Source organism: Topomyia yanbarensis, unplaced genomic scaffold, assembly GCF_030247195.1.
Source record: "Topomyia yanbarensis strain Yona2022 unplaced genomic scaffold, ASM3024719v1 HiC_scaffold_68, whole genome shotgun sequence".
In the NCBI taxonomy this organism is placed as follows: domain Eukaryota; kingdom Metazoa; phylum Arthropoda; class Insecta; order Diptera; family Culicidae; genus Topomyia; species Topomyia yanbarensis.
Genome location: NW_026683913.1, coordinates 73,372 through 97,068, shown reverse-complemented (window position 1 = coordinate 97,068; position 23,697 = coordinate 73,372). Strand labels below are relative to the sequence as shown.

The window sequence follows — 23,697 nt, the reverse complement described above, 5'->3', positions numbered from 1 at the left end:
AAGAAAATAAGGCATATTTTGGTATGAAATGTTTAAATTCAATATGGCGACCAAACCAAAATTCTCATAGGTGTTTTTCTTGAGAAGAAATTGTCCAACTTTACCTTTTTGGGTTTTAATTGAGGAATTTCATATTTCATTTCATTTTTTATTAAAAAGCCTCGGGCTCCCCTAATGTATGCTAATAAATAACTGGAAGTGTTATAATATAATATTCTTTCGTATCGGGGGGCATATCACAAAACGACGATTATGAAAATGTATGCCTCATTTATACAAATAATACGAACCCTTTTGACATATGGACTCTTGATTGAAGTGTAGCAAGCTTCCTTCTTAGCGCATCATTTAAAGCTCCAGGAGTTTGAATTGTTCGTGTTCCAGGAAACTAAACTTAAACTATTTTCGAAACTAGTTTCGAACTGTTTCGAAACCTTTATGTATAATTTTTCCTAAAGTGTTAATCTCATCCATCTATAAAACTCAGCTTGTTTCCTGTTCGCCCTGTAATGTTTTACAAATATACCAGCATAAATCAACGTGCAGCTTGCTAACTGGGTCAAAAGATCCGCCATTATAGGACTGCAAGAACAGAAAAACTTTTTCTTGCCATTTTCGGCGAACTTTACCGCAGAACAAAAACGAATACGAAACGAAACGCTGGGAAACGGAAAATTTTCCCGTTATCGATCGCATACCGCAAAAGTTTAATCCTTTATTCTATCTTATCACGTTTTACTTGCTGCTAAAGTTCAATTCTTCTTCTCTGTACCAACTTTCGTTTCATGCGCTACCTTCTGGAACTTCTGGAACTACCCTATGGAAAAACATGTCCTGACTACTCGCTCTGAATTGACACCGTTTGTATTGGCCCCGGATGATGATGATGATGGTCTGGAGAGCAGAAGTTATCGAAGAATGGGGCTGCTACGATTCAGAAATTCGGTTAACCTGTGGGAATTTAGATTCCACGGTGGCAGTCTTGGAAGCCAAATTTACACCCCGCTGTTATGAGGACCGAGCCGAGGACTGTGTCTATCTGGACGAAGACAGGTAAGTGTAGTACTAGGTGGAGCAATATATAAACTTCACTTCCAATAAAATAGAAGCAAACAAAAGTTAGTAGTTCGCTTGACTTGAGATGACCGTATTTGTACAACCGTCAAAATGGCCCCCGTGTCAAAAGAATTCGATCCACGTTATTGCCAAGATGTGGCATTTTTCTTCAAAATGCTGCAAGTTTTTTTCTGATTATTTTGAATTACATTTTCGGTATTATGTAGCACTTTAAAATGAAGGCATCGACAAACAGATTCAACTAATCAATGATTTTGATAAACTGATGCTCGAATATCGTTTTATTTCATAATTCACAGCTTGGAATTTAAAATACCAGTTGATATTTTCTCCTTTCCCTGAAACGTGTCCATCATAGTGCAAATTATTCATTTTTGGATTACAACGAGCATAGAGAACGACTTCAAAAGCTCTTTCTAAAATTATTCCCTTGAAGCGGGTAAATTATTTACTACTGGTTGAAATAACACAGGATAACACTTAAGACTCGGACAGTATAGTCCGTCACTGACGAAGCATCCAAGCCCAATTAAAGCAATATATCTAACTATGGGTTGCTCTCTGCAGTGAGCGAGACGATGTTCGGTGCTTTAATCGTGCCAATCTCTGCGGAATTAGTTGATACATCAATTGTAGGGAAAACCGTGGTGAATTGAACTAGAGGACTGTTGAAACAGTGACCATTGCATATACGAAAGATGTAGAACAAAAATGCTTTTACCACGAACAACATTCCAAAATTGAAGATTGGTCGGTGAGTTGGTTCACAAGATATTATGATAACCGGAAATGATATAAAAATATTGACATTCAAGCACAATAGCTGCAGTTTCGAGAATTTCCAATGTTAAACATGAATTCTCTTTCACAAACACATCAAAACATGTAGGGTTGATGTACCAATAAAAATCGAAGAATAGATCTATGGGAAATGTTAATACGTTTAACGAAAGCTTTCAATCCCTATTTCATAGAAAAATATAAAGAGTGTTAATTACCCAATTTATGTATTCAAAACCGCTTGTACCACTATAGGACCCCATGTACCAATAGTGGTGCAATCGCCATGAAACCCGATGGCGCGATGCGGAGAGCAGGAACGGAATGGCAGCAACTTACGGCGAAAGTCACACGATGAGCTAGGAGGTGAATCGGTTCAACCGTTGTATCGTTACAATATGTATAATACTTGCCGAGAAAGGCGGCTTGGAAGACCCTTTCTCCACCCACACTTACAGCTCCGAGACGACTGCTGAACGCTATCGGCAAGGGGGAGTGTAGCGAGGGGATCGAGGGCTTCCATCCCAGTATGCGATCGGCATCGATACTCATTCACAAGGACGGTGTAGCTTGGTATAGTGGCATGGCCAATCGTTGTGCAGAACTAGAGGCTCCAAATGTGCTGTGTACGGCTGTCCTCAAATTCCCTGAACAGGATGCCTTGCGGCCATGTATCAGGGTTAAGAGCTGCATCACGGTACTTTGGGGGAACTCCAACTTTGAAGGATATGCAGTTCAAAGGACTGACGTCTATGCTTTTTTTGACAAGTGGAATAACCTTTATCTCCTCGTTACAATTTAATCCTTCTTTAGACATTTTTTCGACAGTCTCTTTGCTAACGCTAGGTTGAAATCGGGAAAAATACATCCAGAGCAACGGCGCGGGAGGGGGAACCGTAACAATGTTGCTATTATCGACTAGCGTTCGATGACCAACAAGAATATTGCTCGGATCAGGGCCATCCTCGCGACGACGTTTCTGAGGTGGTCGAGAGGATCCGGAGTTTGGCCAGACTGGAGTAGCTGTTGAAACCTTTCTAGCGAGTCGCGAAATTTGTTGGTTATTTTTGGATAACTCAGCCTTTAGTTCAGCACAGACGTCATCCGTTTTTCCAGCGATAGCAGCGATAACACATCCAAGCGAAGAAACGGTGTCGCGAAAGCCAGCAAACTTCATCAGCTTGACACATTCATTGCACATCCAAAATAAATTTGGGTTTTCCGCAAGTTTTTTCAAAAAACGGCTTGTTAAGTAGTTTCCCACATTGCATATGTACCAGATGGCGCTGCGTTCGGTGGAAAGTTTTAGTGGTTAAATCACAGAAGTTCACTCAATTGCGTTCTTCGCTGGTTTTTTCGCAACACAAAAGCAAACAGGAGACACTTTCACACTGCACAATAACAATGTTAAAAACAAAATTCTCGGTCGATTAACACGATGAACAACGATAAAAATTTCACAAATCTCGTCAAAAAGTAAAAATAGTTGAAGCGATTTATGTAAACAACTAATCGGTAGGAATACACTGAACCAAAAAAAGCCATTAATGATCTAGACTTGTAAATGCAATATATGGAAATTTACTGTGTGATCGCACTCTTTAAATCGTAACTCCAGAACCGAAACTTCGAACGACAATAAATCAATAGCAGCCTATAAGAGCGGTATTCTGTTCGTTTGAAACTAATAGCATTTTCGTGTTCACTTGCCGTTAAACTGATGTAGTGCAAAAAAAGAGATAGACTGATTACACCCAACTTTGAATGGGTGTAGCACCGACTACACCGGTGCACAGTGTCTTCAGCCTCACAAAACATCAGAATTTTATTTTGGATTTTTTATGATTTATCTTTTTGTCTTTCTCATATAAAGAAAGGCTATGTAATCACTGTAAAAATCGACTTTTTAATCGAGGCCCGGAGGGCCGAGTGTCATACACCATTCGATTCAGTTCGTCGAGATCGGCAAATGTCTGTGTGTGTATGTATGTATGTGTGTATGTGTGTGTGCATGTGTGTGTGCGTATGTGTGTGTCATTTAAACTCACACAATTTTCTCAGAGATGGCTGAACCGATTTTCGCAAACTTAGTTTCATCTGAAAGGTATAACGCTCCCATAAGCTGCTATTGAATTTTTAGTTGATCCGACTTCTGGTTCCGGAGTTACGGGTTAAAGAGTGCGGTCACATAGCAAATTCCCATATAAACTGGTACCACCATGATGTTCAAATGATGTAAAACATATTAAAATTGATGTAACATTACTCTAGTTTGCGGGTATGGATCACTAATGATCAATCAAAGCAGCTTTGACCACATTGGCCACCTATGGCGGTTCATGACGCCCCCGGGGAACCCGCCAAGTTCCTAAGCTAATATCACACCTATTCCACAACGAATTCTCTACCGATTTTTACAAACTTGATTTCAAATGAAAGATACAGTAATGCCATTGACTGCTGCTGAATTTCATTCGGTTCTGACTCTTGCTTCCGGAGTTACAGGGGTGTTAGTAAGGATACACTGGAATTTTCCATATAAATCGGTACAATCGTAATACCTCAGAGGCTAAAAACTATTGAAATGGTCACCAAATTACTTCTAATCGCAGATCTAGATCACTGATTGCCAATCAAACATTCTTTGAATATATTGTCCACTATCAACGATTCCGGAAGTCCGGAATTCCGGGCATATTCCACAATTAAAGTCACATCGGTTCTTCGGTGATGACTGAACCGATTTTCTCAAACCAAGTCTCAAATGGAAGGCAAAATATGCAGTTGAGTATTGCGTCGCCGCCCCTCCCCCCACTCGTTACCCTTACACCTCCCTCCTTCATCACTCCCCTCCCCTTGGACCACCCTCACGCCCGCATTTCCTTCATCCACCCCGTATACCAAAATAAGATGAAGGATTTCTGACGCATCCTCCACTCCCACTCTACTAACCCCCCATTCCCTCCACTTTCAAACCCATTCCACCAACATTTCAAAATATAATCACATGAAGATAACATTGAACTCATGCTGATTAAGCTAATTAAATATTATTCTTTTGCCTTTCTCATATAGAAAGGTTATGCAATTGCTCCAAAAACCGACTTTCTAACCGAGGCCCGGAGGGCCGAGTCTCATATAACATTCAACTCAGTTCGCCGAGATCGCAAAATATATGTGTGTATGTATGTGTGTATGTATGTATATATGTATGTGTGTATGTGCGGATTTGTTAACAAAATGTCCACATCGGTTTCTCGGAGATGGCTGAACCGATTTTTACAAACTAAGATTCAAATGAAAGGTATAATATTCCCATAGGTTGCTATTGAATTTCATTTTCAACCGACATCTTGTTTCGGATTACGAGTTGAAGAGTATGTATACAAAAATTGTTGATTTGTCCACATCGGTTTCTCGGAATTTTCTGAACCAATTTTGACAAACTTGATTTTAAATGAAAGGTCCATCAGCTGCTGCTGAATTTTGTGCGGATCCGAGTTCTGGTTCCTGAATTACAAGGTGATACGTACGATCACGCAGCAAATCCCGATTCTAACGAATTCTGCGATGAATGTAAAAAGATAAATTTTTCCAAAATGTAAACACAACTGTTGAATTTGTAGATCTAGGTCACCAACAGTCATTCAAAGTCTCTTTGGCCACACTGGCCACCATCGACAGATCCGGAAGCATCCAAATTCAGAATAACGGTTATATTGGTTTCTCGAAAATAGCTAGACCGATTTGATCAACTTAGTCTCAAATGAAAGGTGTTGCGTCCCCAGAAACTGATATTAAATTCCATCTCCATCCGACTTCCGGTTCCGGAGTTACGGGTTGTGGAGTGCGATCACATAGAAAACTCCGATTCAAACCGACACCGCGATGAATGCAGAAAGGTGCTCTTATATATACTTACCAAGTGGTATAAGAATGAAAGACATTTCCATAATGTTATATTGTACGAACCAGCTATTAAATCATAGTTTGGAGAAATGAGAAAGGCACAATTGCACCTCTAGGTGGATTAAAACAGGTTTTTTTTCTATTGTTTTAATAGAGTCTTCTCAAATTATTAAATCTTGAGGACGAAAGTTAGATTTTTTACAGAACTTCAAAGGTGAAATGGATGTTCAATTATGGAAAAAATTGTCTTGGAACCTATGCTATTGAAATGAAATTCATTTGAAAGATAATAACCTTTCAAATGAATTTCATTTTAATAACATAGATTAGACTTATAATTTAGTCGATACAAGCTTTTCTTCTCGCTCTGATATGAAGAACAAATAATAAATAATAAATAGAGCATTAAATTCAAATAATAATGTTCAAAATGGCTGCACTTTTTTTAAACAGTTCTGAAAGATCGCTTGTAGTTAATGACACTTGAAAATTAGTGTACTTTCCGAAAATTAATGTCTCGTTCAGCCCCTTTCTGCCCCAAAATATGAAAAAAGATGTTTTTTCATGATATGTTTGAAGGAGACGCATGGTAGTGCTTGATTACCCAGAGTCCATAATATCTATCTATCTTTCTATATATATAAAAGTCAATGCTTGTATGTATTTGATTTATGGACTCCCAAACGGCTTAATCGATGGTCGTCAAAATTTATACATAGTAGGCATTTGTTCTGGAGCATGTTTGTGTGCTTTTTTTTATTCATTTCGTTTATTTGATAGGCACAAATGCGATAGCTTGGCGGTGCCAAATTCTTTTGTTTTTACATTTTGGATATTTTAAAACTAGGAGGTTACAATGTTGAAATATTTTTTTTATAAAAGAGAAAAATTGTACAGCTATCTTAAGACTAGAAATAAGTTTCTATATACAAGAGAGGGGCCAAAAGATTTTTTTTTTCGAAAAATTTTAAAACAAGGAATTCATTAGTAATAGTTTTTTAGGAAATATTTACAGTTATCTTAAAACTAACAATAAAATTTGGTACACAAAAGAAGGAACAAATATTTATGAAAAAATTTACAGGTGTTTTAAAACTAGGGATACAATTCTATTTACAAAATAGGGGACAATAGTTTTAACAAAGAGGTAAAATTACAACTATCTTAAAACTAGGAATACGGAATACAAATTTAAACTTTTTTACCGGAGACTTATGCTTGGTCAAGATATTCAGAGGGAGGCTTGTTTCCAAAATCGGTGTAGAAGCAGTTGTATCAAGGACAGGGGAGAGAAGGCGTAGATGGTGACCTGGAGAGAAGAGCAAAACTTGCAACTTTCGGGCAATCGGGAGATCAGCGAAACAAATTAGCGCCTCAGTCTAGTAGGTCGGATTGGCGGATGGTATTCTTCGGACCCGCGGGGAATCCTTCAAAAGTTATCGGACCTCGAGCCGCACTCGCTTCAGTTTCCGTAGTGGTAAGGGCGGCGGCGGTTACATAGTGGCACTCTGGAGCTGATCGGTTCCACAAGGCAGGAGGAAACTTCTAAAAACGAGAAATAAAAAGAGAGGGGCTAAATTCGTGTTTGTGTGCTATTGGTTGAGGAGTTTCTGCCCGACAGATGGCGCTTCGGAACAAATTGTGTTTTGCTCCTATTTTGTTGAAAGTCGCAGCAACGCGCGATGAGTATCAGCTAGTATTTTATAAATGTCTCTCAGCATTATCCACAATTGAAAAAATGTATATTCTGCCAAAAATTCACTGCACCAAATTTTTCATTAAAAACGCTTTTAATCCACCTAACAGTGTGATGAGACATTTCTTATAACTCTTATCACTCTTCGGATATTATATCTTTTGAGAACATTTATAACTTGATGCTTCGCGATGTTTTTGATAACACATACTACATGGGATTGTGGCAAGACTCAGAGAATCGCTCAAATCAGCATAGGACAACATCAGTGCTAGAAATCTCAAACCAAATCAATGGGAAAGCGAAAAAATGGCCCATAAAATAGACATACCAACGAATTTTTGTTAATGCTCTGTTAATAAAATATCTAAATTGTGGTGGGAAAACTGAATTTTCCTAAAGGGGTTATATATTGTACTGAGCCAAAAAAATCGAATTTTTTTTTGAATCGATTTGAAGTTTATATTTTACTCAAATTTCCAATGCGACTGCGAACTAAGAAATCAACGCTTTTTCTTAAAAAGGGCGATACTAGCAGTGATACCATTCAAAGAAAATCAACAGTGAATATTTCCAGACTTGGTTTTATTTCCTATTTAAGAACTATTGTGTTTTTTACATCCTAGATTGCATGATTCAGTGATCGAAACCCAAAACTTCATAAAGTATTTAAAATTATTAAATTAAAATTTGTTTTTGCTATTGAAATTGACAAAATGATAGTATCGCCCCTTTGGCGATTGTTTACTTTTTCGGTCCCACCTATCAGCATTGAAGTATCGCCCTCACGTTTTTTTACAATAACTACCGTTTTACACCGCCGATTTCGTCCGGGTTTTTTCAATAGCGATCATTGTTACTATTTACAGCTGGTATCAGCTTGATAATCCAAAAAAAAGGAAAATAACAGTTTCGCCTCTAAACTGCTAGCAAAAAAAGTATCGCCCTGTTTGTTTGCATGGAGCGTGGAGGGCGAAACTTTAAATAAAAAAACAAAAATACAGTTTCGCCCGTTGTATTTTTTGTTGTAGTTTAAGAAAGCAATATCGTAGAATCAAAATTTTTAGGTTAATTTGTTGCGTTTCAAATCCCTTATTCGCATGTATGAAAAAAGCCTTATGTTTACATTTGTAATTATCGCCCTTTTCACAAAAAAGCGTTGAAATGAAATCGCAGCTCCTGATATCACGCTATCTCTGAAGTGCATGCGTGCATAGTTTCAAATTTTACTTCGACATCGACTTTTTCTAAAGGTGACTTCCCAGTCTCCCAGTATCCTTGATTTGAATTATTATCGCTAATCCTAATGCCAAAGAACAAATAAAAACCTCTCGAAAACGAATCGTTTGGGAAAATCATCATCATTACTGGAATTTTCATTTTCACGAATCTTTTCGATAACCTTCCGTCACTTGCGTTAATGCACTGGGTGCACAGTGCTCTGAAAATCTAGCGAAATCGTCTTAGGGCACCAGCGGATCTAATTCAGAGCCATCTGCGCGGCGAGTTAAATCTGTAAAGAATACTAAAAATCAATTTCTATTCCATAATTTTCAGTTCAGCAATTCGAGAGATCTTGCTCACCGCAAGCCATGAAAAATAGACTACGTTGTGAAGCGATGGTCACTATTTATTAAAAAATCACGGTTAAATAAAAAATAAAACTATTAAAAAATTTCAAATAGTTTATAATTTTCACAAACATATTAGGAAAAATTGTTTAATAAGCTTTCGTAATATTGTGTATGAAAAAAGCTGAAAATTTCAGTATTTTCTCTATCTGCAACATATAAACCCTTAAGTATACCAATTAATTGGTATACGAATTGGAATAGGTTCGCCAAATTTTGGAAGAAATCTATAAAATAACCCCTTGAAAGCTACCTAAAAATTGTTGTAGTTCGATGCAATAAAAAAATCCCCGAAAATGAAATGCAATAAAGACCCATTTTTATCAATCTCATGGTGTATTTTAGGCTGATAAAATGGGGACATTGACTAAATCGGGCAATTTTTTTCTTTATAATAAACTGAAACTGTTAAAATATTCTTCCCGTCCCTTGATGTAGTCTGATAATTATTTCTGATTATGATGAACTTTTTATTTTTGCATATTTCCATCTTCATGATAAGGAAAACATGCTCAAGAAAGAATTTACTCGAATTCAGTCTTATTCGTCTGCTAGAGCCCATCAAACATATGTTCATATTTGGATGATAAAATCGGGGTTTCAATGTATTATAATAGATATTCAGCATTCGAAGAAGTTTCTTGTGAACGAGTGTAGAACGACTTTGTTTCTACTTACTTGAAGTCAGCGGCGTAGCCAGAAATTCGGTTTAGTTGGAGTTTGGTGATAATCGATCATTCTGTCCAAACGGCATAATTCCGAAACCGTAATTTTTAAAGTTTTAAAATTATGCAGAATTAATTTTTCAGAAAATAGTAACAGAGTTCGTGTCTTTAGCGAATTTGTTGAGACCTGAGAAAAGTCACCATAAATACTTCTTGGACGATATACCGTCAAAATAATTTTATCAAATGATGCGCTGTTTAACGTTTGTAAAACTCATCGAAGATACTAAACCTCCGAAATTGGCGGTTTCAAAATGATGTTATCTTGACCTTAAATTACTGTTTTTGACCTATACATATAATTGGTCATACAACAAAAATCAAATTCCCATCAAAATCGATCAGGACCTGCTAGAGTCGAATGGAAATCGTCATTTTTCATAAATTTCTCTCTACATTCGGAAAGTGTTATCCTCGTTATTAATCATATTACGTTTTCGTCTCAACTCGACGCATTCCCAAAATAAAAACCTGTTTTAATCCACCTAGTGGTGCAATTGTGCTTGTCTCATTTGTCCAGACTACGATTACATGGCTGGTTATGTTCAATACAATGGTGGAAATGAATATTTCATGTTCAGTACGATTTGCACATACATACAATGGATCGACAGCCACGATCTTGAGATACCATGTGATACTGAAACATCGCTTGAAACCAGCGGCGGATCATGGAGAAATATCCGGGAGGTCCAGGTCCTGCCGAAAATTTTCAACTTGTTAAGAAATTTTAAACTAGTTGTAATTTTAAAGTAGCAACCCCTCACTGCATACTCCCTCCGGGCCGGTATGATTGACGATTTTTAGAGTGATTGCATAACCTTTCTATATGAGAAAGGCAAAAATGTACCAAAGTCCAAAAAAGTCAATTTTTGTCAAACATCTCAATGTTTCATGCATTTTAAAGTCATTTGGCATCAAAAATACAAATTTGATTTTGAATTTTTTTCAATTCAGTTTATATGGGAATTTGCTGTGTGATTGCACTCTTCAACTCGTAACTCCGGAACCGGAAGTCCAATCAATAAAAAATTCAATAGCATGGGAAGGTTGTACCTTTCATTTGAGACTAAGTTTGTGCAAATCGGTCCAGCCATCTCTGAGAAACAGAGGTCACATTTTTTCCACATACACACATACACACACATACATACACACACAGACATTTTTCGATCTCGACGATCTCAGTCGATTGGCATATGACACTCGGCCCTCCGGTTCGGGATTAGATTGACGAATTTTAGAGTGAATGAGAAAGGCAAAAACATTTTTAGCAAATGTTGAAAGTTATGCATTTTTTTGGTGAGCTGTTCTATGTTTCATAGACATTAAATCAATTTTAACTTCGCATCCTATTAAATAAAGACCCTTATTACAGTACATCTATACAAAAACGAGCTCAATTTGAAAATAAATTTGAGTGGGGGGGGGGGGTTGTATGGTGTAAAACCCCAAAACCTTCTCTTGGCTACGCCGTTGCTTGGAGTTATTTACTTCGCTTTTCATTTTCCGATATGTTTCAGATCGATCCGATGGTCATAAGTTAGAAAAATGGCAGTCAGAAGGTTAGCACAAATGAACATTTTTGCACTGATAAGTTATCAAGTTCCTTCCAGACAACTTGGAAGTATTCGGTGATTATTTCTAGCGGTTGTAGATAGAAAAATGAAACACGAAATTCGTTTTATCGAAATAATGTTTGGCTTATTTCAATGGATTATTACTATATTGAACAATAAATAGGCGACAAAGAGTAATCCCCAAACAATAAGCCATAACTTTTAAAGTATTCAAAATAGATATTTGAAGTCTTCAGTAAAGTTATTCGCAAAAGTAAGAGCTACAAATTTGCTGAAGGCATCATTTCGATATAATCACTTCCACGAAAATTTGTGAAAATATCTCACTCATAGGGGGATTAATCAGCAAAAGCACAATACCAAAAGAAAGGGCATATTGCCTCCATTAAATTCTCCGAAGATACTATTGACCTAAAATAAGCCGTTTTGGCGTTAATAATAGATTACATGTTTTTGGTCATATTTCTGGCAATGGGAAATGATAAAAATCTTTCGTCCGCATTTAATATTGAATATCTCTTTTGATAATAGTCCGATTTCAAAAATCTATAGCTTGTTCGAAAGGTATTCGTTAAAGCTGTCTAAAAACATATAAATTGTTAATCTATATTGTCAATTTCGGCAGATAATTTAGAAAAACTGCAAAAAACGCCTTTTTTACGCATTCAAACATTTATATCTTGGAAACTAAACATCAGAATCAAAAACAAATTAATAGCGTTCATACTGTTTTTTAGTTCTTTCATTCAAAATTGGTTTGGATAAGATCGGTTCAGCCATTGCTGAGAAACACGAATGAGAATTTGTCCGTTACATACACACACACACAGACACACACACACACACAGACATTGTCCCAAATCGTCGAGATGAGTCGATTGGTATATAAGACTCGGCCCTCCGGGCCTCGGAAAAAATCTTGAAAGTTTGAGCGAATTCTATACATTTCTTTTATAAGAAATGTAAAAAATATATTCGTAAATATTACATTTTCGAACCATTCTTATAGTCAAAATTTTGAGGCAAAAAGAATTAAAAATTAACTTCAAATATGTATTTAGCGCCACCAAATTACCCCAATGTGAAGTTTTCATCAAATTCGGGTCACTTTGATGTTTTGTCCGACTTTTGTATGGAAGGTGATCACTGTACGGTGTAGTGCACTGTTAAAAACGAAAATGGCATAAGTTTGTGCAAATCGGGTCAGCCAACTTTAAGAAAACTATTTAAGTTTAAATTACACATACACCTAAACACAGACATTTTTGATATCGACGACCGAAGTCGAATGGTATTTGAAACTCGGCCCTACACACTGCATAGTCTTTCTTTATAGCACTTTAACTTCTTGAGTTTTGTAATGTATTCGAATGTATTAAATGTATATAATATATTGTCAAGTATCCAAAGAAGAAATGTTCGTAAATAACCAAAATATCAGAATCGATATACTTCCTATATCTATAGATACAAATAATTCAATTAGAAGTAAAAGTACTACTTAATTGATAACTGCAAATGTTAAAGGTATTCATTCTGGACAAGGTAGCAATTTAGATATTTTACCTAAGTATGCTGTTTATCGCGTAGGGGAAACCGAGGAGAGTTGAAATAGAGGAGAGTTCAACAATGCCCATTACTAGCGAAACCAAGTCGTTAAAAATCTGCGCATTTTTGCAAAATTCCTTGCTAGAAATTGGCTTTGCTTGAACTCTTCTCGGTTTCCCCTACTTGGCAGTGATAAATATATGATACATACATGCATACCTTTAAATTTTTCCAATGTAGTTTCCTTATTTACTTGAAAAGCTAACGGAATTTATATTTGTACATTAAATTTGGCCATACAATATAAATTGTTTTTGCAGGTTTTTAAATCATTTCTCTGAAAATACATACGAACGTCTTAAAGTATATACATCGTCAGATAAAGGGTTAAATACATTTGGTTCTAGCCTAAACGTCGGTTATCCGTGGTAATATGCTAAGGTGTCGTTCACCGGCGGATGTTTTGGTAAACAGGCTTTGAACTTTCTGGGTAACGTTTTCCTAGCTAATTTATTGGCTACTTTGTGGAGCTGCTTCCTAGAAACATGCCTTGCTTGTGACACCAAGAGTATTATAAATGAGTAAATAATGACTTAGCATCGTCTAGTAGGTAGGTAGTTGTTTCGCCCAATTCGCGAAAGCTGCCTCGGAGCATGGAGATACAACATAATGGAACCGTTCACAAATTACGTAATCCTTTTATAGGGGGTACGAAAAAATGTGACTTGTTGTGACATAAGCTAAAATGGTACTAGGATTAAAGGAATTGATGGCATTTTTTTTGTATGGGAGGAGTCAATTTAGAGCAATTTTCACGTTCGTAATTTTTGAATGGTCCCTAACAAAGATAACAGCAAAGTATAACCTTGAACTTGATAATGTTTTTTCGATATTTTGCTACTGCTACAGTTTGTTGTCTCGCAGATTCTTTCTCATGTTGCTTTCCACAGCTTTGGAGAGCTGACAAGTCGTAGCAAAATTGGAACAAATTACCATTTCATATTAAGGGACTAAATTCAAGTCTCCATTTTTTTTCGCTCACTGAGGAAAAGTATGCAACATCGATGTTTGGATTAATGAGATGTATCACGTTTGGATTGAATCGTTTACAGTAAAACGTTTTTAATCCAGTTAACAGAGTGATTAGACATTCCTTTTAACTGTCAAAATTCTCTCTTCGAATATGATATCGGTTGAGAACGTTTATGATGTTTTGCGATGTTTTTGATAACACACACTACATGGGGCAGTGGGAAAAACTACCAAATCAGCATGGAATAGAACCTTTGTCAGAAATCTCTGAAGTAAAAATGAAATCAAGAGCAACGCTATTTTCTTTTCCTAAATTAGATGAAACAATCGGACAATCGAATTATTACTAATGCTTAGCGGATCAAATATCTAAGTTTTTGCATTATATATGGAAAAACTGAATTGCCCTCAAGGGGTTATAGTCCTTTCTGCGAAAAAAAGCGGAACTTTTAGATTTTTTGGGTGTATAGCCATGATCTCATTACATCAAAGTTATAGTACATTTCTCAGTGAAAAAAACAACATTTGTTTAGAAGAATTAATAATTGGTGAAGTTATGGGCCTTACCACACAACCCCGTCATTTTAAGATGAGGTTTTTTTGCAGCGATCACGAGCAGCAGATCAACTAAAATCTTAACACACAAAAAATCGATTACACCGAAGACTTGTTTTTATCAGCCCCTTTGGTGTATTTTTGGTTGACAAAATGAAGGCAATGACAAAACATATTTATTTATTTTCTTTAATAAACCGAATCTGTTAAAATATTCACCATTGCTTCGTGGACATAACATAACATAACATTGATGGGTACGTACAAAAATCGTTACCAATAGTTGGTGGTACTGAGTTTGGATAAAAAACATTCCTGATTTTACGCCGATCCGGCTCTGAACACTATTCTCCATGGCGGGTAGTGTCAACTCTAGTATGACCTACCTGCTCGCATAGATCACCATGGGCGACAATGACACACAAGAGGCGACTCTGTGTTGATACAGCGGCCCAGAGTAGAGACCCAACAAAATGGAGAAAGAGCAAGAAACCAACACATACGGAGTAGACGCGGCTAATCCGTTTGAAAGGGGTGGTTTAGTGAGGTCGCCACCACCACCAGCAGCTGAAGTTATTCAGCAAAAGCAGGAGGAGGAGAAGCAACTGCAACAGTCGCAGAAGCAACAATAGCACTGGCAACAACAGTAGCCGCAGCCTGAGTATAGCGGGGTGAGCAATACCCCACCGAAGCCAAAAATAGTGACAGTGAAGTGCTTTACAAGTTTGTGGATGCGAGAAGCAATGTCCGTAAGGACATTAAGGAGAAAAAGTCCCAAATGCGCTAGTGTCTGCTGTGAAGGAGTATGACATGGCAACGTTGAGGGCTGATGTAGTTTAGCGTGCATTGGCGTCGGTTAAGGCTCCCCCCACCACGAAGCAGAAGAAAGAAAAGTTAGATGAAGTGGAGAGCACACCAGTGTCCATGACTCCAAAGAGGGCAAGATCCTCGTCCGGAGATGGAAGACCAGGCGGACTCAAATGGAAGACGCGCAAGGGCGCCCTTACTGTCGAAGGGAAGGACGTCATTCAACAAGGAGAAAGCTGGAGTACCGTTGTAGGCCGAAAGGAGAAACAAAGGAAACAGCAGAAGCGCAAGGAGGGTAGAAAAGTGAAGTAAAAGAGGAAAGAAAAAAATCTCCGGCTCTTCAGAAGAGAGAAGCCGTGCTCATTAAAGCTAATGACGCGCTCCTCAAGAAGATTAAACAGGATCCTGAGCTGAGGGATTTGGATGAACACGTGGTGAGAACCTGGCGTTTTTAAAAAGGTGAGATGCTCTTCGAGTTTAAGGAGGATTCCACGATTAACAGCTCGAGTATACAGGAAACTATGACCAAATCACTGGGTGAATAGGCAGAAGTCCTCAAGCCCGGAGATAGTGATTGTGTGCAAGGACCTGGATGAGATCACGACAGTAGACAAACTGAGAAGTGCACCGAAGGTACAGTGCGACCTGGGCGACGTGCATATGACGTTCGGTAAAAGAAGGGATACGGAAGACGGTCGTGTGTTTTGCGATGATTCGTTTACAGTTTACCAATAAAAGGGGCTGGAGTAAGGCAAAACTACGGGTCGAGGGTCGAGATGCCCATTGAGAGTCGCCCCACGAGTGAATAAACAAGCTGAGAAATTCTTTAATTGTTTGGGGTTTTGACATTTGGCAGGGGCTTGCAAAGGCCCGAATAGATTCAGGATATGCTATAAATGCGAGAGACAGATCGTTTTGCGAGGGACTGTACGGAGAAACCGAAGTACTTACTTTTCACTCCAGCGAACGATAACGACCATCAGACGGGTGGCTTTAAATGCCTTGCCTACGAGGGCGACTGCAAGCCAACGGTAATGGAGATAACCTAGATGAATCTGAATCACTGTGACTCCGCACAACCACTGTTGTGACAGTCTTCGACAGAAGCTATGTGTGACGTCGCTTTGATTGCTGAACCATATTGAGTCCCACCTAGTAACGGTAACTGAGTGGCGGATAGAACGGGAACAGTTGAAATACAAGTTATGGGTAGATTCTCCATTCAAGAAGTGGTAGAACGTTCGTACGAAGGCTTCGTGGTCGCCAAAATCAACGGCGTCTTCATGTGCAGCTGTTACGCACCTCCAAGGTGGACAGCGGTGCAGTTCAGCATGGACTGGAGAGCAGGTGAAAAGTAACCCATAGCGACCACAAGACTCGCTACCGTGTACCTGCTGCAGCACGGAGAAGGATGACCGGCGAGCGAAAGCGGAAGACGAAAGCCATTAACAAAGACCTCTTCGTGGAGGCACTTTGGCTGGACAGTGGGTCCGAGGACGTGGATGCAGTTGATCTTCCAAGAAGGATTGTGACGGCTTGTGACACCACAATGCCAAGAAGACTGAAATCACGCAATAGACGGCGTCCAGCTTACTGGTGCACGCTCAGTATGTTACATGCTGCTAGTCTAAAAGCCAGAAGGCGGACTCAAAGAGCAATTTCGAAGCCGGATATAGAGAAGCGCAAGTCGACGTTTCGGGAATACAGGGCCGTTTTAAAACGGGATATAAGCTTAGAAAGTCAAATTGCCACAAGGAGCTGTGCCGAGAAGTAGACGTTAATCAAGGGGGCGACGCATACCGAGTCGTGCTGGCGAAAATGAAGGGCTCGTCGACGCCAGTTGAAATGCGCCTGGGTAAGCTCAAGATAATCGTTGCGATCCTACCATTCCCGGATATGTTCAGGATTCTTCAGAATTGTCTAGATGAAGGCAACTCCCTCGAAATGCGGAAGGTACAGAAGCTTGTGAAATCCACTGGGCGATCCGGCCTCGTATAGGCGTATAGGTTTGCTGGATACACTCTGAATACTCCTTAAAAGAATCATCCTTAACAGGCTGACGAAATGCACGGAAGGCGAGCGCGAAGTGTTCAAGATGCAGTTCGTATATCGTAAAGGAGTATAGTCAATGGAGGCAATTTGGACAGTGCTAAGAAGGCACGGCAATACGGAGAAATGAAGCTAGACCTATCGGTTCATCCTAAATCTGTCGACATGGGTCTATAGAAAGGAGGAATTTTCACCTGACACAGCTCCTGTCGAGCCACGATTGCTTCAGGAAGTATCTTCATCGGTTCGGGTTCAGAAAGTATCTTTACCGTTGCTTCCGGAGTGTGAGAACGTCGAGAAGACACTGGAGCATGTGGTCTTCGAATCTACGAATCTCGGAGAAGTGACGCGCAGAGAGATGCTTGAAGCAGGAGTACTGGACAGTACGCAGATAGTGATCGCCGTGCAGCGGAAATGGCGTGATGAACAGCGAGCAACGGTTCGGGGAGAGCAATAACCGCCGGGGAATTCTTCGCTGGAGTAGGCTAGATCCACTGCCGGGGACTAGTCGAGTATACTGCGACAGAGCACCGAGTATGGGTCGTCTGGGCGCCAGCGGACCGGACGCCACACTCCACCCGGTATCGCCGGATCGACCACGACACCCTTCCGCTTGGCCCGAGAGAACTATACCGAAAGCCAAAGAAGAATTGGTATCGGGAGAACTTCTTTCGCTGGGGAACTTTCCGTCAGCGTCAGCTGCATTCACCGTCGGTGGCTAGACTGAGTGTGGATCGCGACGAGACACCACCAGTCGCGGGTCGTCAGGATACCAGCGAACCTGACGCCCTGCTTCATCTGAATCGCCGAACTGACGTCAGCACCTGGCCGGTTGGCTCGGTTTCAGGAGAACTTCTCTCGCCGGGGAATTCTCTATCGGAGTAGGCTAGGTTCACTGTCGGGGCCTAGACCGTTTAGTTCGCGAACAAGTCGGGAGCTGAATGGGTCAACGAGAAGATGGTGGTATACGACACGAAAAGGGAGCCAAAATGCTTAAAGGAGTTGCGGTTCTTAATGGCAGTGGACAGGGAGCCAAAGGGCCCAAGAAGTTGTGGTGCTGAATGGCACAAGGGAGTCGAAGGGCTCAGTAAATTGGACAATCTGGATTTGTCTGCCCAAATTTTCCTGCTAGGGGAAGAGCACTAATGCTCGACCCAAAGCTAACTTTCGTACTGCCATACAGAAATTGTGTGTTGGGGAGTGGTTCTGTAACCCTGCTGAAGGAACTAACTCGTTGAAGTAGTGCCGTTAGGTAGTGTCGGAGAGGAATCAGCCTAGGTGGCAAGCGTAGTTATTTTAGCGGGTCGTGGCGGCGGCCTAACCCCATTTCCTGAGTTCAGAATGTTTTTTGGTTGAATAAGAAAAAACACACACATGGTGAGGCAAAGAGACACACACGCACACAAACACACACACACAGCCGCACACCTGGAAAAACTCTTAAAAGGTTGCGTGAATTTTTAGAAGAAATCTAAATGTGTTACACTACTTAATCTATTTAGGGACCATTCGTGAATTACGTAACGCAAAAATTACTAAAAATTGACTCCTCCTACCCCCATGTAACGTAAGGTTTTAGCTTACTCCTCTTCCTCTATATATCACAACATGTCACGATTTATCATACCCCCTCCCACCGGACTAAAAAACAAAATTGGACTGTTGAAAACATAAATACCAAACTGTAACGTTAATTATTCGCACTCATCCACTAGGGTGGTCCTCTCTGGAGGAAACTTTCGCGTTGATAAAGAAAGACTTACAACAAAACTACGTAAATTGTGCTATATGTTCCAGTGCGCTACATGGTTTTAAAATGTACCCTACACCTATAGAAATCTACCGACAATACCGGAAATGCATCGCGAGGATGCCACCCCTCATGTTAATTAAACCGATACTGATTAGGTAGCAGTACACATTCTCAATGCAATGTACAGTTAATCGATGTCGCGGTCTTTTCGTGCGGTGTCACTTTAATGTTACAGTATTAGATAGAACAATTCAAGGTGCCGCCACACAATTAGAAGGCGAGAATTGAAATTAGGCATTTAAATACGTGTTTCCAATAGCAATGAGGGTGATTGGTGTGAAGACCGATTGGGATGAACATTCTCTCGGCCCAACAACCAGGGCTTTCTGTGTGTGTTTAATTTTATATAATTTGATTGAACAACGATGTGTACAAGGATAGAGACATTGCTTTTGTATACCAAACACAAACACTGGCAATGGTAGTAACTGCAACGATTTGATGCTAGGTACTGTTTCTTATTATTGAATGGAAATCTAAATAATATTCAAATCACGTGCGAGCATGAGTAGAATATGTTGTCGGTGTGACAACGCGGGAAGTCAGCTCTTTAGTCGGAATGCATATATATAAGCTTCCACGAGTAGATGTGATGTAGGAATAAAAACCCTTGATTTTTCTTTATCCAGGAAAGATTCCCTTTTGAGCGAATGCTCGTTTATTTTCTTCGTCCGCAGTTGCTGGATCACATTTTAAGTGTGTCACATCCGCAAAAGAATAACTATCACGTGCGTTTTTTTTCGATCGGTGTACTCCATGTTCTATTGCATTTGATCCGTGATTTTTATCAGATGGAGAATACATTCTGGTTGCTCAACATTCAATGTGTTTTGCCTGTCATAGTTTTATTATTCTGAAATTGTTCCGCAAAATATTTTAAAATGGTTTTATTTATTCATTCACAGCATCACCCGTTCGTTTTCCTCTCGAAAGGTAGACAAACTGACGTTGGAGGAAAAGGAAGCTGGTGAACGATTTCTCCACACATTGAGACGAAACCATGAAAATAGGCGGCTTATCGAGGAAACTAGTCCATCCGTCGGTGCAGTGCAAGTAGCCAGCGTGCCGCGAACCACGAAGGATAAACGTAGCTCTCTGCGGAACACTTTGGAGCATATGATAGTTCGATATTTGCGACGGATTACTAGCAGTGATGAGGATGAGGATGGTAACGAGAACGGTGGTTATGAGTCTTCCTCAACTCGTTATCGTCGCCAGGCGAGGATTGATGGCAATGAAACAACGGACGTGACCAGTAACGAAGGCTTGGCCAGTTCGGTCGAAATCACTTTGCTCACCAATGATACAGATAGTGAAAATGGAAGTGCGTTTGGTGATACAAGTGAATCAACCAGATTACCATCAACGGATGGTGTCTTTGAAAGTGTCGTGGAAAGTGTCAATGTGCCATTAGGCACGCCCGTGTCAAGTGTCGGTGGAAGTAATTCGAAAATGATCGACGATAGTGATGATGGTGAGAAGCTGACCGATAAAGAGTGGAATCGTAAAACGAAATCGCGCGAATGTACCAGCATTCGTAAACGTGTCGCCCAGTTGGATAAGATCGAGTTGGAAAAATCGCTGCGGAATGATTCCTTCCGGGAGTACAACATTCGCAACGCTCTCAATTACCGGTAAGTCGTTAATCCATCTCAATTCTGTTATTAATACTCACCATCCTTAATGTGGTTGCACTTTGATTGATTGGAAACGTTCTTCGCATATGCAGTCAATTGGAAAAATAAGACTAGGTTAAGTTACGAATCGAAAAAGGAAATTCGCATTTGCTTGGCAATGCTCGATCCAGATGACACGCACAATTTGAGTTGATTGAATTTCTTGTATTGATGTAGAATAGTAATATACTATAGAGCTATGTGTATATTTAGTGATAGGCTTCGGTGCAACTGTCTTGATGAATTGGTTTACCACTGAAGCGTAACGATGTTATTCATTTAGTTGCTCTATTTAATAACAGAACGTACTGAGTGCAAGTGATTTGGGAATTAAGGTGTTTTTCTTGAATTTGATATTACTACGTGTTGGGAGCACCAACTTGGTGTACCATTGTGTTTTTGAAATTATTTCTACTGAATTATTGCTTTTGCATTTGTAGAGTAGTCAATATAGATAGGCTACTGTTCACAGTAACTTATGGACAGTTAAATGACTTGAACAGTGATGGAAACCTGGGATTCTAATTGATTGAATTCTAAACTCAACTTAATCAATATCTTTTCAGTTGTGGACATATACTTATGAAAAGGAATATAATAAAAACTAAGTTCAAAGAAGGGTATATTTGAATTTGGACCTACTAATGGTTTGTGAGCTATAGGAATGAAACTTGTCTTATTTTTTAAAGTCAAACGTAGACGACGTAGTAGACGAGACCCAATTCTTGACGAGATAGATAGTGCTCTTTTGCAGATTTGAAGTAAAGCATTAATGAAACGTGGATAGGGAATACGTGGGAATTCTGAAAAAAGCTTTGGTAATCTCTTGATTTATGCGGTTTACTTTATTGGAAGTTTTTACTCAAAGGCCCATTTAAACCCTCAGTAAAAGGGAACGTGAACTCGATTCGGCTAACATGTTATTTTTTTCGAGAGTTGTCCTACTGGAGCTATAGAGCGCAATCATCATCCAGGGAAGGGCTCCCCGTCAGAATCACACACTACAATTGCAGACGAGACAGGCAATGTCGCCCTGTTTAAGTCGGTTGTCACGGTAAAGATTGACAAGTCTGTCTATGGCAAGACACATGCTGGTGAACTCGGGTGATTCGTAGTTATGCTGCCCAAGCTCGACCCTCATCAGCAGAAGACAGAATTTAAGCCTGTTCTAATGACCCTGCCACTTCTAGTTTTCCGATCTGTTTACTTCACATCCTTGCTTTCACTTGAGTACTATGGCTCTAATTTTCATAACTTTCCCTACCCAGTAATCTCTATCTAATTGAATGTCGTTAAAGTAAAAAAATAATTTTGACAGATAAATCTTATTACGCAGTTTTTTTTTTGAAAGGAGATATAACGTATTTCATTTTTTGGCATCCTCAAAGCAAAAATAATTAAAATGGTAAAAACCGTGATTAAAGTAAAAAATAAAATTGAAAAAATACCAGGAACATATTTTGGAAAGCTTGAGGCCCCTATTTTATGGAATGATTTTTGTTTGGGTGAAAACACAGATATTTTCAAGACGCACACCACTTTTTTGCAAAATGAGCACCCCGGACCCCCTATTCCATCAATTATCGTTCAGCGGCTTGCAGATGCGCACACGATTGCCCACACCACAGCAAAGAAAATACATGATGCTCTAATCGACAGCTGTGACTACCTAGATTATATAGATAACACAACCTAGATAACACTATTTATTTTTGTTTTCATCTCCAGGAGTTTTCTCAATAAAGATTTCATGGTAAACACAATTCCATTGTAAAAACAACTGCCGCAACACCTCTTGTGTAAACCTCGAGTGTTCTTAAAACTTTAACCGCATTTTTCTCGAAACCACTTTTTTTGAGCTGACCGGAAATGTAACTCGAACAAATGATTTTTGATTGCTTTGAAATTTTCACAGTATATTTGAAATTGATATCTCAAGTGACGTACGTTGGATTTTAATTTTTTATTCCTTAATTTTTTTTTAAATTAGCATTTTTGTGTCGATTTTAAGACATTTTCGGCGTACGTTGCTTCCTATTGTCAAAAGAAATCAGAAAAATTTAAGTTTTTGGCTCTAGGTCAAAAATTGCGGGAGATAGTTTTCCGACCGTGGACCCCTTCCAAAAAAACGCGCATGGGGAAAATGCCGCGATGGAAGTATAAATTGTAACGCATTGTAACATTAAGCTACATCCTCTAACAGTACATTCAGTATAAGTTGATTCTGTATTTAACAAAGGTTTTGTCATTGTTTCACTGTGTGCTGTTTGTAAGTAGTCCCATTTACGCGATCACCATCGTGAGTATTCGGTGTTACACAAGTGTTACACAGTGGTTTTACATGCTATCACCATAATTACCGTAATTACTCAGTTCAGCCAAATATAATAAAATGACGTCATCTGACAAGATAATGTGTTTGTTTCCGCCATATCATTAACCTAGTAGCTCCCCCTCTCCTAGGTTGAGGGGATTCGAAGTATTGCAAACATCTTCAAGCATATTGCGTGCATCAGTGCTAAAGAATATCTGACAGACAACAGCTTCAATATGGTTGGTAGCATTACACCTTATGTTTTGTGTTTTTTCATACTTTACACCAGCCCAAACTATCGGATCGCCGTGGATTGACTTTTTCTGTGGGCTGTGTTTGCAAACATTGTTCAACAGCTTTGTGGGCAATCGGCCGGTTTCATCATTGCACACAGGCTAATGTAATAATAGTAGCATGTCTGTAATAACATACGTACATGGAACTATTGAGAACCAGAGCTACAGGTCCAAAGCCCTGGTAAAGGAGGATGGTTGTGATGATCCGG

General features: G+C 39.2%; 1 protein-coding gene across 1 annotated transcript in view; it reads left to right on the top strand.

Annotated features, from left to right (window-relative positions):
- LOC131696073 (uncharacterized) overlaps positions 1–20,836 on the top strand; it is a gene marked incomplete at its 3' end in the record, with an annotated part of 41,691 nt that extends 20,855 nt beyond the window's left edge. The window contains exons 2-3 of the mRNA XM_058984604.1: positions 906–1,053; positions 20,108–20,836. Coding sequence (XP_058840587.1) covers positions 906–1,053; positions 20,108–20,836 — 877 coding nt within the window. The remainder of the gene's footprint in view (positions 1–905; positions 1,054–20,107) is intronic.
- Between the last annotated feature and the right edge of the window lie 2,861 nt (positions 20,837–23,697).